The sequence below is a fragment of the Carcharhinus amblyrhynchos genome, chromosome 6 (assembly GCF_965287045.1).
Source record: "Carcharhinus amblyrhynchos chromosome 6, sCarAmb.v2.hapA, whole genome shotgun sequence".
NCBI classification, from domain to species: domain Eukaryota; kingdom Metazoa; phylum Chordata; class Chondrichthyes; order Carcharhiniformes; family Carcharhinidae; genus Carcharhinus; species Carcharhinus amblyrhynchos.
The window spans coordinates 93,080,304-93,096,096 of NC_137329.1; the positions used below are offsets into that span (position 1 = coordinate 93,080,304).

Consider the following 15,793-nt stretch of genomic DNA (forward strand, 5'->3'; position numbering starts at 1 on the left):
CTCACAAAGAAGATAAAGAGGTGTGGGATAGAAGGAAATTTGGCTGATTGGTTAAGTAACTGGCTGTCTCATAGAAGACAGAGGGTGGTGGTAGAGGGAAAATTTTCAGACTGGAGGCCTGTTACCAGCAGTGTACCACAGGGGTCAGTGCTGGGTCCTGTGCTATTTGTGATTTTTATCAATGACTTGGAAGAGGAGGCTGAAGGATGGGTTAGTAAATTTCCTGATGACACCAAGATTGGTGGCATAGTGGATGAGGTGGAGGGCTCTTGCAGGCTGCAAAGAGACATTGGTAGGATGCAGAGCTGGGCTGAAAAGTGGCAGATGGAGTTTAACCCTGATGAGTGTGAGGTGATTCATTTTGGTAGGACAAATTTGAATGCAGATTACAGGGTCAACGGCAGGGTTCTGAGGAATGTGGAGGAACAGAGAGATCTTGGGGTTCATACCCACAGATCTCTGAAGGTTACCACTCAAGTGGATAGAGCCGTGAAGAAGGCTTATAGTGTGTTAGCGTTTATTAACAGGGGGTTTGAGTTTAAGAGCCATGGGGTTATGCTGCAACGATATCGGACATTGGTGAGACCACATTTGGAATATTGTGTTCAATTCTGGTCACCTCGCTATAAGAAGGATATGGAAGCATTGGAGAGTGCAGAGGAGATTTACCAGGATGCTGTCTGGTTTGGAGGGTAGGTCTTATGAGGAAAAGTTGAGGGAGCTGGGGCTTTTCTCTTTAAAGCGGAGGAGGATGAGAGGCGACTTAATAGGGGTTTATAAGATGATGAGGGGGATAGATAGAGTGGATGTGCAGAGATTATTTCCTTGGGTGGATGTAGCTATTACTAGGAGGCATAACTATAAGGTTCATGGTGGGAGATATAGGAGGGATGTCCGAGGTAGATTCTTCACTCAGAGAGTGGTTGGGGTGTGGAATAGACGGCCTGCTGTGATAGTGGAGTTGGACACTTTAGGAACTTTCAAGCGGTTATTGGATAGGCACATGGAGCACACCAGAATTATAGGGAGTGGGATAGCTTGATCTTGGTTTTTAGACATAGCTCAGCACAACATTGAGGGCTGAAGGGCCTGTGCTGTGCTGTACTGTTCAATGTACAATCTCCACCGCTCCCATCATATGGTCCCATGGCACCAAAACCTCCCGCCATTTTTCTACGGAAAGAGCTTGTAGAAGCAGATGTGCCACAAAGCTTTTTGGACCACCTTGTTTCAAGCAGCATGGTGGCACAGTGGTTAGCACTGCTGTCTTAGAGCACCGGGTTCAATTCCGACTTTGTTCACTCTCTGTGTGGAGTTTGCATATTATCCTCATGTTTCTGTGGGTTTCCTCCCACAAACTTCAAAGATGTGCAGGTCAGATGGATTGTTCACACTAAATTGACCCTTGGTTTCAGGGAGGTTAGCAGAGGTAGGGTCTGGGTGGGATTGTTGTTGGTGTAGGCTCGATGGGCTGAATGGCCTCCTTCTGCAATGCAGGAATTCCATTCTATTCTTTTTCTTTCAAAGAAGGTAACCCTGAAATCAGCCTGTTTCCTCCCAAGTTTTGAAACATCCCCAGTTCTAAATTACTGTTGCAGGGTATTTGTTTTAGTCATAATGTGCCCTGTACTGTTCCAGATCTTTCCAGGCAAAGCATATGATGTGCTTCTTTTTGGCGTTATTTTTTCTGAAATCTTTGTTTAAATCGACGGCTGCTGCCGATATTTGGCGTTGTACCATCAATGTAGTGATGTTTTAATCTTCTCAATCCTACTGGATGGCTGAAGTACAGATTAATAACTTTCTATTTCTTTTAATCTCTCTGAGGAGTCTTCCAGCCTGGTTCCAACCGCCTCATCATCAGTTTCCTTTGTGGTATTTTTAAAGCATAGGCTTTATGGATAGACTATCTATTTGCCCATGCAAATAGCCAAGGATGTGGTCAATATGTCATGTGACCAGACTCATAAAGTGACCTTGTTCCAACTAGGAACAAACATGAATATACAACAGTGTAAATAATTCTAGTAGTAAATTAAGACTTACAGTTAACCTACAGAAGACTACATGGACTTCTTTAAGACACACTGTTCTGTAACCAAAACACTCCCAGTGGTTACTCTCTCTGGCTCATCTTTTCACTTGCTCTATGCTGTGAATGAGTAACTGTACCCAGGAGTAACTGCAGATCTGACTATGAACTTGATCAGCAGCTTCAGTTACATTGATAGATTGGAGAAGTTGGGATGGTCATCTCTCAGCCTTCTCTTCTTCTGGAAAGTCTGATAGAAGTATTCCAAATCATGAATCTGGACCCAATAGGCAGAGAAAAAATGTTCCCATCAGTGGAACAATTGAGAAGGCAGTGGCACAGATTTAAGATAATTGCCAAATGAAGCAATGGAGACATGAGGAGAAATGTTTTTAAGCAGAGTGGTTAGTATTTGGAATGCAAGCCTGAGAGTGTGGTGGAGGCAGATTCAACTGAAGCTTTTGTTACACAGTTTTAATTTAAATACCTTCCAAGCATTCCAGTTTAATGAGACAAACAAAGACAGTAATTCAATTATTTCTTTATTGAACAACTCTAGTATCAACTCAAACATAAACAGTTACAACTCATTAACTCTTTACTAAGGATCAACTTTCAACTGAACTTTATTAAACTGCACTTTAACTGAAAATCAATACTACTGAATTTAGGAAAACCTTGACCAAGAAATATCCTAGATATAGAATCTATCTTCTCCTCTCTGAAGCATCCTTCAGGGTACAAGCCTTTTGTAATGGTTGGTCTCTTCAAGTTATTGCTGTCAAACAAAAGGACCCACATGTCTTTTATCCACAATTCTCCACTTTTTCTGGAAGATTCTGTCATTCAGCCAATTGTGTACCTGGAAACCAAACACAGGGCTCGAACATCCAATGAAATTACTTTTGAAGGAATCCATTACACTTAGTTCATTTGACATGTCTCATACATAGCAGCCATAAAAATCAAAGCCACAATGTCTCAGTTAGTGACAACTTCCCTTATCTGGCCAATGTAGGAAGCTTTGGATCACAGCTCCCAGACGAGGGCTTCTTTATGACTTGCATCTGGTTTTAATCTATAAATTGACCAAAATTCCCAGCATGCTTAACTCTCAGCCAGAATTGCCATCTTAAAGCTACTTTGCTATTATTATTGTTAAATCATTGTTGTAGCTGTTTTTTCTCTGTTCACACTTTCAAGAGGGAATTGGATTATTTTATGAAAAAGAATCTGCAGGACTACAGGAAGAAGGCTGACGGGTGGCACCAGGCGAATTGCTCATATGAAGAGCTGGCACAGATATGATGGGCTGAATGGTTTCCTTTGGTGCTGTAACAAATATGAGAGTCTGTGATGTATATTTGATCAAGACCATGCAGATACATCAGCCTTATCAGCTGCACTTACAGATATGATAGAGAATAGTTGAGCTTTAAAACATTGTAAAATCCAACTGGAGATAATTTATCTACCCATCCTGTAAATAGTCAGTTCCAAGTTTCATTACAGCTTTGCTTCAAACTTGAGATTAAGTCAAGGGATGAGATGAAAGTGACTGTCCTTGATATCAAGGCACCATTTGGCCAAACGTGGCACTGAGGGCCAAAGCAAAACTGAATCAGTGCAAACTAAGCTGAAACTGTCCTCTGTTTGGTGTCATACTTAGCACAAAGACAAGTGGTTGTGATTGTTGGAAGTCAATCATCGCAGTCCCAGAACATCACTGCAGAAGTTTCTCAGGGAAGTGTTCTAACTGTCTTCAGCTGTTTTATCAATGACCTTCCCTCGATCATTCTACCATTTGTTCAGAAGCAGAGAAGGCTGATCATTGCACAGTGTTCAGTACCAATCGTGACTCCCCAGACACTGAAGCAATCCATGCCCACGTGAAGCAAGATCTGGACAACAACCAAAAGTGGATGAGTAGCAAATAACATTCATGCTACATAAGTGCCAGGCAAAGACTGTCTCCAACAAGAGAGAATTTAATAATTTTCCCTTGGTATTCAACCATATTACCATTACCTTCTCTGGGGATGAACAATTAGGGGGGCTCATGCCAGTGACTTTCACATCCCAAAAATGAATTTAAAAAACCAATGTATGACCTATTTACCAAATATAAATGTTGAGGAATGATATTATCAGTATTACCAGTTGTCTCATTGTTCCTGCTCTCCTGGATGAGGTTACATTACTCTTCTCCATAGCACAGGAATGATGAGATTAGACTAAGCATTCCCCCACTGCACTTGAGATGATTTAACACTATACAGACCCACAATTGAATAATGATCCTATTCTACATGACATAGTGCTATTTAGACATTGCAATCACCAGCACAGAAACCAAAGGTGTTTAGTAACTGAGTAAGCTTTATAACCTTCATACACATCATTTATTTCTGAAATTACAAGCCTGCAAAAAATTCAAAGTGGCAATTTGCAATCGACTAAATGAAAACTCAAATGAACAATGGACTGAATTTTATGTGCCCTGGGCAGGCATGTTCCACAGATGGAGCCATGTAAAATAGGCTGGGCATCCACGTTATGCTACATGCCTTCCCACCCATCAGCTGCTTCCCCCCCACCCCCTCTCCTAATATAAGGGAACAGTGGAATGTTGATTTTGGTACCTGCCTGCTATATTTAAATGAAAAATCAAGGATCAATTAAGCTTATTATCATGTCAATTGATCCTGATAATAGACTGCCTACACAATAAGACATTTGACACGGGCAGCCAGGTGGGAGCAGGCAGCTCGTGTCAAACATTTTAACTATCTAACAGGGAGTTAAATCATGCTGTGGAAACTCTGGCCATATTTCCCCCTCATCCATAGCAGGGAAAATCCTGACACACATTTCCTGAATTGCTTATTTCATGTGGCTGAGGTAGTCCTCCCAAAGACATGGAGTGAAGCATATATAGATAACTGGGCCCTGGAAGGAAGCAGCAGAGGATATTTATGAACTGACTCAATCTTTGTGTTTGGCATTAGAAATAAGGTGGGAAAGGGGCAAGAGGAGATGGTTTGTTAAAGATGATGAGCTATTGATTATTCTTTTTAGGTTGACCCTGGTAGAAAGATTTGGTTGTGAAAGGACAGCACAACAGTGGTTGTCATAATCAATCCACGTTTAGTAATGATTGACAGGATCAGTTGTGTGCCGAGCATAAGAGTCTCCAGTTGGGAACTGTAACCAAGAGAGAAAATGCTGGAAGATCTCTGCAGGTCTGGTAGCATCTGTAAGGAAAGAAAAGAGCTGACAATTTGAGTCCAATCGACCCTTTGTCAAAGCTAAAAGGCATAGAAAGTGGGAGTTATTTATATTGTTGGGTGAGGGAATGAAAAATGAATCATTAATACCTTGTCCAACATTAAGAGAGAAATGGAAAGCAGTGAAGGTGAACAGGTGGGGAGAGACATACAGAAATCCTGTCAGAGAGAAGAGCAGTATTTCTTCGGGTAGGCATTCCAGGAAGAGAAGTCATGATGTGGATATGCCGGCGTTGGACTGGGGTAAACACAGTAAAAAGTCTGACAACACCAGGTTTCAGTCCAACCGATTTATTTGATAGTAAATTCACTAGCTTTCGGGTTAGCCCCTTTGTCAGGTGAATGGAGAGTTCTGGCCTCAGACAGAGCATATCAAGCACAGACAGTTTACAGATAATGTAAAGGCCAGAACTCTCCATTCACCTGACGAAGGGGCTAACCCAAAAGCTAGTGAATTTACTATCAAATAAATCGGTTGGACTGAAACCTGGTGTTGTCAGACTTTTTACTAGGAAGAGAAGTGGCAGTGAGTTGTATCTAATTGAGTAATGGCTTTAGTGACTGATTTTTAGATGAAGGCATTAAAGGCACAAGTGAACAAACCATTTAGCAGGTCATAGTGTAGTAATATCATAATAGATTGAGGAAGGGTTGGGAGGACACATTTAGAAATGTATGTATACACACACATTCATCTTGGTAATGCCTTTTTGTGGTGACTTTGCGGTTGGGGGCTTTGAATGAATGGAGAAATGCAGTCAAGCTTGACCACTGGGAAGGATCATCACTAATTGTAATAATCACTATCAATTATTGTCAGCTTTGTCGAGGGTCATCTAGGTGTGAAACATCAGCTCTTTTCTCTTACAGATGCTGCTAGGCCTGCTGGAATTTTCCAGCATTTTCTCATTTGGTTTCATCACTAATTGCAACATTCTCAATGGGCGGTTTAAAGTTTATTTTATTAGGGTCACAGGTCGGCTTATAGTAACATTGCAATGCAGTTACTGTGAAAATTCCCTAGTCGCTACACTCCGGCGCCTGTTCGGGTGAGGGAGAATTTAGCATGGCTAATGCATGTAACTTGCATGACTTTCGGATTGTTTAACATGAATTCAGAATTTTTGATATGTAAATAACGTTGTTGCGGGCTTTTAAAAAACTGAATACTAAGTGCTCCAAACCATTAAGAATAATCGAATCACTGAAATTATCAGGACGAGGTGGGACCCACCGCAAATGAAACTGCAAAAAATGATTGATCATGAAAAACCAATGGGGAGTAGAAATAAATCAGCGTGAATGTGTTACTTTCGATTTAGAGTTTTATTACAATTAAAAGCGCCGTAATAAAGTTAAATGATAGGTGTTTAATGAAACAATTGAGTAACTAAGGTAACGGGAGGGGGTTCAAAGCGATGGCTGTAAAAGATGAGAGAGTTAATGTGGTGAACCTGAGTTTTAGGGACCTAGGGACGCTGATTTTTAGCGGAAAGTGCTTTAAGTGGAGATAGGGACATTACCTTTTTAAATGAGGGAAGGGTTAGCGCTGATTCGCTCTCTCTCTCCACCTTCAGGCTGCGCGAAGTAGTGAAAGACGTTGCTATTATTGAGGGAGGTGCTCAGGGTTTGGGGGGGGATACCCTCAAACCCATTTCTTCTCGTGAAAGAAAGTATTACACCCAGTGTGAAGACAGAAGCAACACATTAAAAAAAAGTGCAGCGGGATGGGGATGTGAATAAGTGCCTGGGTAGTGAGTGTGAGGGGAGGGGAGGAGAGGAACTGCTCCCTCTCTCTGTCCCTCCCTCCCTCCATGCGGGCAGTCACTTTGTTACAATGAGTTGGAGCTCAGACTGAGCAACAGCAGCTCGGGCGGCGAACAAAAAGCAGGGGAGGGAGTTAATTTATACCTATTTATTTAAATCTATCTATACAAATCTCACTCGGGCAAAGATGATGCCCCTCTTCCCCGTCAAGAAGATTCGGAAACATTTCAACGTTTTGGTGTTTGTGGTGATCCTGGGGCTGGGAGTTTGGGCTGCTTACCTGGAGTTCGTCGCTTCCAGTGAGTGGAGACGAGGCGCGTTCAAACCCCATCGCGGTAAGACTGCAGGAACATTAAACGACTCGTATTGTTTTCCACAATAATGTGACCGTCACATTTTATTTTAAAAGTAGCCATCTTAAATTGCACACCTGGACATAATCCTTGTCACTAATTTTCTTGGGTGGAGGAAATAAGGTTTTCTAAAGGACTCAAATGTTATTTATTTATCAGAAGTAGTTTGCTTTTAGTTATTGTAAGAGAGGGGTTTTGCTGAAGGGTCCCAGTTGGTTAACAGTGAACTATCTCTAGTTACTTAGTGTCCACGTTGTTGCTGCTGTCTCCTGTACGATGCACGTAGCCCTGTGGAGATAACTAACTCCCAGGTGGATGGCTAATTTGTTATCAATTTCTCTATTATGTTGTCAATTCGATAAATCGCTCCACAGAATGGGTTTGTCTGTTTTTCGACTTAAAGTCGGGGGGGGGGGGGAGAGGAGGAATTAAAAAAGCGCTTTTCTTTCTTGTCACTGATCACTCCACGTTTGTGTCACAAGCTAAAACTCTCCGATTAGTTTTGTTCAAGTGCCAAAATCCTGTGGATGCTGGAAACCTGAAATAAAAACAGGGAAACGCTGCATCTACTCAGACTAAGTTTTGCAGAAATGTGATATCTACTCAGCAGCTCAGGCAGGAGTGTGTGTGTGTGTTTCGGGTTAAACAGTTTGATTGAATTGCTACAACGCAGGATGAGGCCTTTCGGCCCATCGTGTCTGCACCGGCTGGCCAAAGAGGACAGTAACTTAGTACTATTCTCCTGCCTTTCCTCCGTACCCCTGCACATGTCTATTAGACTAGAAACAATCTCATACCCTCTTGAATCTGTCTCCACCACACTTCCAGGCGACACATTCTAGAAGTTTTCTCACATCAGTGTTGCTCCTGTAAATCGTATTAAATTTGTGCCCTCTCGTTCAGCAACACATCTACTCTGCGCAGGCCCTGAATGATTTTGAACATCTCTATCAAATCTCCTCATAGCTGTCTTCTCGCCAATCTATCCTCATAACTGAAGTTGTTTTTATCATTGGAACCATTCTTGTAAGACTCTTATGCATTCTATCCAATACGTTCAAATCCTTCATATAGTGTGGCATCCAAAACTGTACATAATATTCCAGCTGAAGCCTAAGTGTGTTGTATAAGTTCAGCATAACCTCCTTGCTCTTGTATTCAATGCTGCCATCAATGAAGTTCAGAATTCTAAATGCTTTATTAGCTGCTGTCCACCTGTCCTGCCACTTTCAATTATCTGTGCTCATGTACTCCCAGGTACCTCTGCTCCTGCACCTCTTAAAAAATGTACTCTCTTCATTTTATATTGCCCCTCTGTTCTTCCTACCAGAATGCATCATCTCACATTTCTCTGCATTGAACTGCAGCTGCTGCCTATCTGCCAACCCAACAACTTGTCTATGCCCTTCTGAAGTTCTACACCATCATCTTCACAGTTTCCTCCCACAGTCCAAAGATGTGCTGTTAGGTGGGTTGGCCAGGCTAAATTGCCCATTAGTGTCCCAAGGTGTGTAAATTAGGTGGATTAGCTAGGGTGAATATGTAGGGTTACAGAGATAGGGTGGAGTTTAGGCCTGGGTGGGATGCTGAGTCAGTGCAGACTTGATGGGCTGAATGGCCTCCTTCTGAACTATAGGGGTTCTAAAGAGACTCTACTTGCCTGTGGGGAATACCACTAAAACCCTCCTCCAGCCAGATAAGTAGCCATTGACCATTGCTCTGTTTCTTACTATTTGGCCAGTTTTGAATCCATATTGCTCCTGTGCCTTTATTCCATGAGCTACACCTTTTCTCTCAAGTCTATTGTGCGACACTGTGTCAACTGCCTTCTGACAGTTCCTGTACACATCAACAATATTACCCTCATTGACTCTTTCCAATACCTGTCCAAATGAAAAAAGCTCCTATTACTTAAACACAGTTTCCCTTCGGAAATCCATTCTGGCCTTTCCTATTCAACCCACGTTTTCGTGAACGTAAAAAGAGGATGCAGGATAATTTCAGCAGTCTGGCAGCATCTGTGGAGTGAGAAAAAGTTATTTTTTCTGGCCCATATGAGCCTTGCTGAAGGTCTGGAATAATTGCATGCAGCATGTGCTGTGCAAGCTCCACTCATAAGCTGACCAGTTTTTGGTTGGGCTTTTACAGTCAATCAGGATTTTGATTTGATAATGCTTTTCTCTGGTAGGTTTGCAACATACCCAAGAAATAGCTGTCTTCCACTTTGGGAAGGAGGGAAATCTAGCCCTAAAATGTGTATTCCTTGACATTCATTGTAAATTGGGGGGAGGAAAAATCTATTCAATTCTCTCCCACTTTTTTTCAATTGAATGCAAGCAGCACACAAAGAAATTTAAGCAATTACATAGTACTTTAACCCCAGGTTAAGAGTGAAACAGTTAAATGGAGCAGCTACACATGATGTAAAAACATCCACTGTGTGTAAAGTTAAAACAATACCTGCTGGAATCTCTTGAATCTAGTTTTTTTGCGGGAGGGCAGGCCTAGGCTTGACTGGCAATGCTTTTAGCAACCAGCCAGTTCAGTCTTTAAGCACATCCATGGAAAAAAAAATCATTTGGCAAAAATACTACTGGGAATCAGTTATCTGGGTTGCCAAAATATAACAAACTTTGAGATTGCAGCTCTTTTGTTGTGAGGAGTATTTCTAAATTTAGTTTTTAAAATATTTTCAATGCTTGAGGTTGTCACCAAAAGCAAACTCCTAGTTGTATTTTGGAATCTACATAAATATTTAGTATATTGGTTAGGAACTAACTTAAATTTGTTTCATATATTGAGAGGCGGTTTAAATCACAGAAGCAAGCCATTTGGATTGTCACACCCATGCTACCTCTCTACAGGAGCAACTCCACTCGTTCCTCTGCTTTCCCCCAATAGCTCTGTAAATTTGTTTACCTGCAGGTGCTTATAAAAATCCCCTTTCAAATGTCCTTTTTGCCTCCAGTACGCGCGCACAAGCAGTGCATTCCAAATCCAAACCATTTGCTGCATTTTTTAAAAGTTTTTTTTCCTTGTGCTATCTTTGGTTCGTTTGCCAGTCACCTTAAAAGTGTGGTGCCAAAATTGGACACGTTACTCCAATTATTTTATAAAGGTTTGTCATTATGTCCTTGCTTATGTACTTTGCCTCTATTTATTAAGCTCAGGATTCTGTATACCTCCTTAACACCTTCAACAGTTTATGCACAAATTCTCCCCCCCCCCCCCCCCCCCCCCCCCCACCACCCCGTTCTTTTCGTTCCCATGTTCCCTTTAGAATTGCATTCTTTATTTTCTATTGCTGCTCCTCATTCTTCTAAACAAAATGAAGCACTTCACAAGACTTTGCATTAAATTCCATCTGAGCCTTGTCCACCCATTTCACCAGAGTGCTATTTCCCTTTGAAGTTTTTGCCTATCCTTCTCACAGTGTGCAACACATCTAAGTTTTGTGATATCTGCAGATTTTGAAATTGTCTTGCACAACCAGTTCTAGATCATTAATGTGCATATATATATTGAGAAAAGCAGTTGTCCTGGTGAACACCACTATACCTTCCTCCAGTCCAAAAAAACTTTCAATACTGTTGTTTCAAGTTATTCAGCCAACTTCACGTCCATGCTGTCACTGGCTCTCTTCTTTCCTTCTCTATGTATGATATCCTTTGTGTGCAAGAAAGAATACTTTTTGCTGTATACTAATATATATTATGCAACAAGCTACCACATGGCAGGTGGTTGCATAATATTAAATCTCAGGGATCCAGAGTGAGGTCTCCAGGTGTAGATCCCCTTTTAGGTCTCTTAATTGGCTAATTCCTCTTACCCTTGTAGAATTTATATGCCAGTAGAAAATCTTTGGGTTCCATTTCATATTAGTTTCTTTTCCCTGCTGGGGGGAGAGTGGGGGCGGGGGGAGGGATGGGTGATGAGGCAGCAGGGTTGGAAAGAGCAAAACCTTGGTGTTTGAGTGAATGACTTTTGATGTTCAGCACACATGAAGTTGAAATGGAGAGAAATCAAATCAGTTTAACATGTGGAACAGTATTTTATCTGGTGGTGTGCTACTCCTGACAGTGAACCTGGAGGTGGGTGATATTTTCTTCCTTTTTGCTGGTTCCCACATGGCAGACCCAAGAGACACGTGTGATTATTTGGTAGGGGAGACTTTCCACTGCTGAACCATGCAGCAGATATGGGTGGATGATAAGAGTCCCCTGGTCAAATATGACTCTTTATAGTCATAACTTTCCTGCTCAACTCCATTGCTATTAACATTAACGTTACTGAGAGCACAAAGGCAGTATGGATGTCCTTGATCTAAATGTCACTTGCAAAAATTGCACATTAGTTTCACTTGATTCTGTATGTATTATTGTGATTTGGGAATAGCTTAGTCAAGCTTGCCTCATGATTGACATCCATTGATAGTTACAGGGGGGTAGGAGGGGTGGGTGTTGGGATGAGCATATTTCTTAATTGTTGAAGAAATTGTGACCTTTCATTCACTCTTCTTGAATATTTAGGGCAGCACAGTGGTTAACACTGCCTCACAACGCCAGGAACTTGGGTTCAATTCTGGCCTTGGGTGACTGTGTGGTGTTTGCATGTTCTCCTCTGGGTGCCCTGGTTTTCTGTTTCAGTCCAAAATCTGCAAATTAGGTGGACTAGTCATGGTAAATTGGTAGGGTTACAGTTAAACACTTTTGGAGAGTTGGTACATACTTGATGAACTGAATGCCTTCTGCACTATACAGATTCTAAGGTTCTATCCAGCTTTGTGCTCCCCAATCTGTGGGGTGACATTGAGTTTGCAGGTTCAGCTGGTCCTCTCTTCTGTGCATTGTATAGGGCATTGTCCAGGACTGTGTTCTCGGAAAAGATAATTGGAATGTTTAGATGAGCTCAAAGCCCTTGGAGGCATGAGCTGCATTGTACCAGTCTTCCGCTGTGCTGAGGACGTCTCACTGGTCTCATCAACCAGATCCAGAAGGGATTGCTGTCACCTGGTATCCAGCTGTCAGCCTGAGCTGTGGCCTTAAGAAGGTGGGGAACGTGTGAGCTGTCTGAAAAGGATGATTCCTCAGAGCTCACTGGGCAGCAAGCACAGAGATGCATGATTCTCTGCCTGTGGTTGCAGACCAATTGCAGATTCGGAGAGTGAAAGCCTTTACGATTCACTGGCTAGTCCCAGGGAGCTGTAATGACCACGTGTAGCACAAGGTGCCTTCAACTTCGTTCATTGGGATTTGAATGATATGCCTGAGCCCGGTGATTCACTTCTGATGACCTGTGCTGACTCCAAATCAAACAGCATCTTGATTTCCACCTTTGTAAATCTGAGATCTCACCCATCCGTATCTCTTGTTGGCCTTAACCTCTGGACTTCTCTCGCTAAACATCTGTTTCTTTCTTTGAGATGTTTCTTAAAATCTCCCTCTTCGACCAAGCTAATGGTCACCTGTCCTGATACCACATTTTGTGGCTCAGTTTCATATTTGATTTATAGTGATCCCGTGAAGCACCTTGGGACATTTGATTTATGTTATAGGTACTATTATAAATATCTTATATTGTATTAAAATGAGCTAGGAGATGAGCATCAAAGAAGCACCATGGCAACAGTGTTGTTCCACCTAATAAGAATATACAGCAACATGCCATACCTCCTTTGACAGCACCACTCAGAAGGAAAGGGTAGCAACAACACGGGAATGCTGTATGCTGCAAGTTCTCTTCCAAGTCACCCACCACGCTGTCATGAAATTATATCGTCGTTCCTTCACTGTCGCTGGGTGAAAACCCTGGAGCTTTCTCTCTTCCCACTCCCCCCAGTAGCATTGTATGTGGGCCCACACTGCAAGGACTCCCAGTGGTTTACTACCACTGCCACTTTGGGCAGTGAGGGATGAGCAAAAAATGTTGGCATTGCCAGCAATGCCCACCTCATATGAATGAATAATTGAAAGAAACTGGTTGAAAGGTATATGCAAGTTTATTTGGGGAACACCTTCTCCCCCTTTTGCCCATGTTTGTTGAATGACACTTCTCTTGACAAGTTCTTAAATGTGTTGTACATAAGTTAGAATCTGTTTCTATTTGAATCGATTTCATCCTGTTACTGTGAAACGTGGAGACTTGTGTAAAAACGGTTCATAACAAAAATATTCAAAGCAAAATCGGCTTAGAGAAGCTGAAGGCACTGTGAGTGAGATGTTTTTATTGAGCTACAGTATATGTGCGATTTGAGTATTATCTATACATGGTGTCATCTTTGCGTAGCTGGTGTTACCCTTACCTCATGGAGCTTGTGGATTTGGGTTCAGGATTGGTGTATGTGAGTTTGGATGTCACGTTGAAGGAGTACTCACTGCTACGTGTGGGGGAATGCTGTTTTTCATATGAAATGCCAAATTGAAATCTTGTGTTTTAGATGTAGATCAAAGATTCAAGATCAGTATTTGAAAGAAGGCAGTGAAGAATGGCCAGCATTTGTCCCTCAGTCAATGCTGCTAACAACTGATTGCTTAGCCTTCAATTTATTGATTTTTGTGTGCTCAGGCTGTTTACTTGGATAAGTCACTGCTGTTTGAAGTAATTCATTACATACATGATATTTTAACTTTTGGAAGATGCTGATACAAATTTTTAAGATGCTGGAAATACGCAGTAGGCCTGTGGAGAGAGAAATTGAAGTGACTTTTTGGGTTGATGTCCTTTTTTGTCAGAACTGGTTTACCTCTAATATTTTCAAGTGGAGAACTGGTGGACAAGGAAGGTCTGCAACAGGGTGGAAGTTAGGAGTGATGTGACAGAAGGGATTGTGGTGCAAGGCAAAAGCAGGGTGGTAACAAAAGATGGGTGTAAAGAAGTTGAGCATGATAAAAGCAGAAACATTATTGGTGCTATTATTCAGAAATATAATGATGTGGAATTTGTTGAAATCATTCAGGTGAATTTTTTTGGTCCTGCCTGCTACAGGAATAATAGGGTGGGGTAGAAAATTTGGTGGACCATATAAAGTTCCATTGACCACTGGCAGGAATTTACGAGGTAGGCATATCGGACAATCCTGCCCATGGAATCTGGAAATCTGTAGAGATGAATTGCTGTTTATTGAGCTCCATTAGAACATTATAGGTGGCCAAGGCCAGAGAGGTGGATATTAAAATGATAGGCAACTGGAAAATCAGGGTCATGCTTCTGAAGTGAGCCGATGTCTGTCTTCTCCAGAGCAATTGCTCAATTCCCTTTGGTCTCTTCAGCGTGGAGGAGACTGCATTGTGAGTAGCCAATACTGTGTACTAAACTGCTCAGCCAGTGCTGTGAACTGGACTGCATTGTGTGCAGCCAATAAATAAATAAACTTGGTTTAAAGTACAAATTCATCTTCCTTTAATTCTGAAGGATTGTTTGCAGCCCTGGACACTGGGAAGGGAGGGGGTAAAAGGGCTGGTGTTACATCTCCTGCACTTTGCTCGAAAGGGTAAGAAGTGTTGGGGGGAGCTGATTGAAGAATTGATCAGGGTGATATAAAGGACTAGTTTCTTTTGCAATGCTGAATGCGGGGAGAATAAGATGGTGTTTGGTGACTTAACTTGACTGTTAGCTTTCCAGCAATACTCACCTTTTAATACTCCGTGCCTTTGGCACCACACACACAATTACAACCAGTGTAGCCCAAGTGCTAACATTGATTAACATTTAGCACTGAAGGTTTGAAACTAGTGGTTTTTTTTTTTTGGACCTTGCCTTCTTTTAGAAATATTTTTGTGACTCTTGTGTCTATCCGGGTGAAAAATGCTAACACTGGAATATAAAACACAAATTCAGTATCAGTCACTAGCTGGGCAGAATAAGAGTTTGGCATCAAGTAAATCTTTCTCTGCTGCACTCTAACAATATGCCTTGGCATAAGGTGAGATGATGGCCCAGTGGTATTATCACTAGATTATTAATCCAGAAACTCAGCTCATGTTCTGGAGACCCATGTTCTAATCCCACCATGGCAGACGGTGAAATTTGGATTCAATGATTTTAAAAAAAAAGTCTGCAATTAAGAATCTACTGATGACTGTGAAACCATTGTTGAAAAAACCCATCAGGTTCATTAATGTCCTTTTTTAGGGAAGGAAATCTGCTGTCCTTACCCAGTCTGGTCTATGTGTGACTCCAGAGCCACAGCAGTGTGATTGGCTCTCAACTGTCCTCGATGGGCAATAAATGCTGGTCAGCCAGCGACACCCATATCCCACAAATTAATAAAACAAAAATTAGCTTCAGAAAGGTACCCCTTAAGGATTTTCTGACTTCCTGCATCAGCTCTCTTGATTTAACATCAGTAGGGGCTC

At 41.8% G+C, this 15,793-nt stretch overlaps 1 protein-coding gene across 3 annotated transcripts in view; it reads left to right on the plus strand.

The window, feature by feature from the left end:
- The first annotated feature begins 6,928 nt into the window (after positions 1-6,928).
- The window catches only part of b4galnt3b (beta-1,4-N-acetyl-galactosaminyl transferase 3b), a 193,535-nt gene continuing 184,670 nt past the window's right edge, over positions 6,929-15,793 (plus strand). For all 3 annotated transcript variants that reach the window (XM_080190978.1, XM_080190979.1, XM_080190980.1), the window contains exon 1: positions 6,929-7,421. In XM_080190978.1, coding sequence (XP_080047104.1) covers positions 7,274-7,421 — 148 coding nt within the window. In that variant the 5' untranslated portion in view covers positions 6,929-7,273. The remainder of the gene's footprint in view (positions 7,422-15,793) is intronic.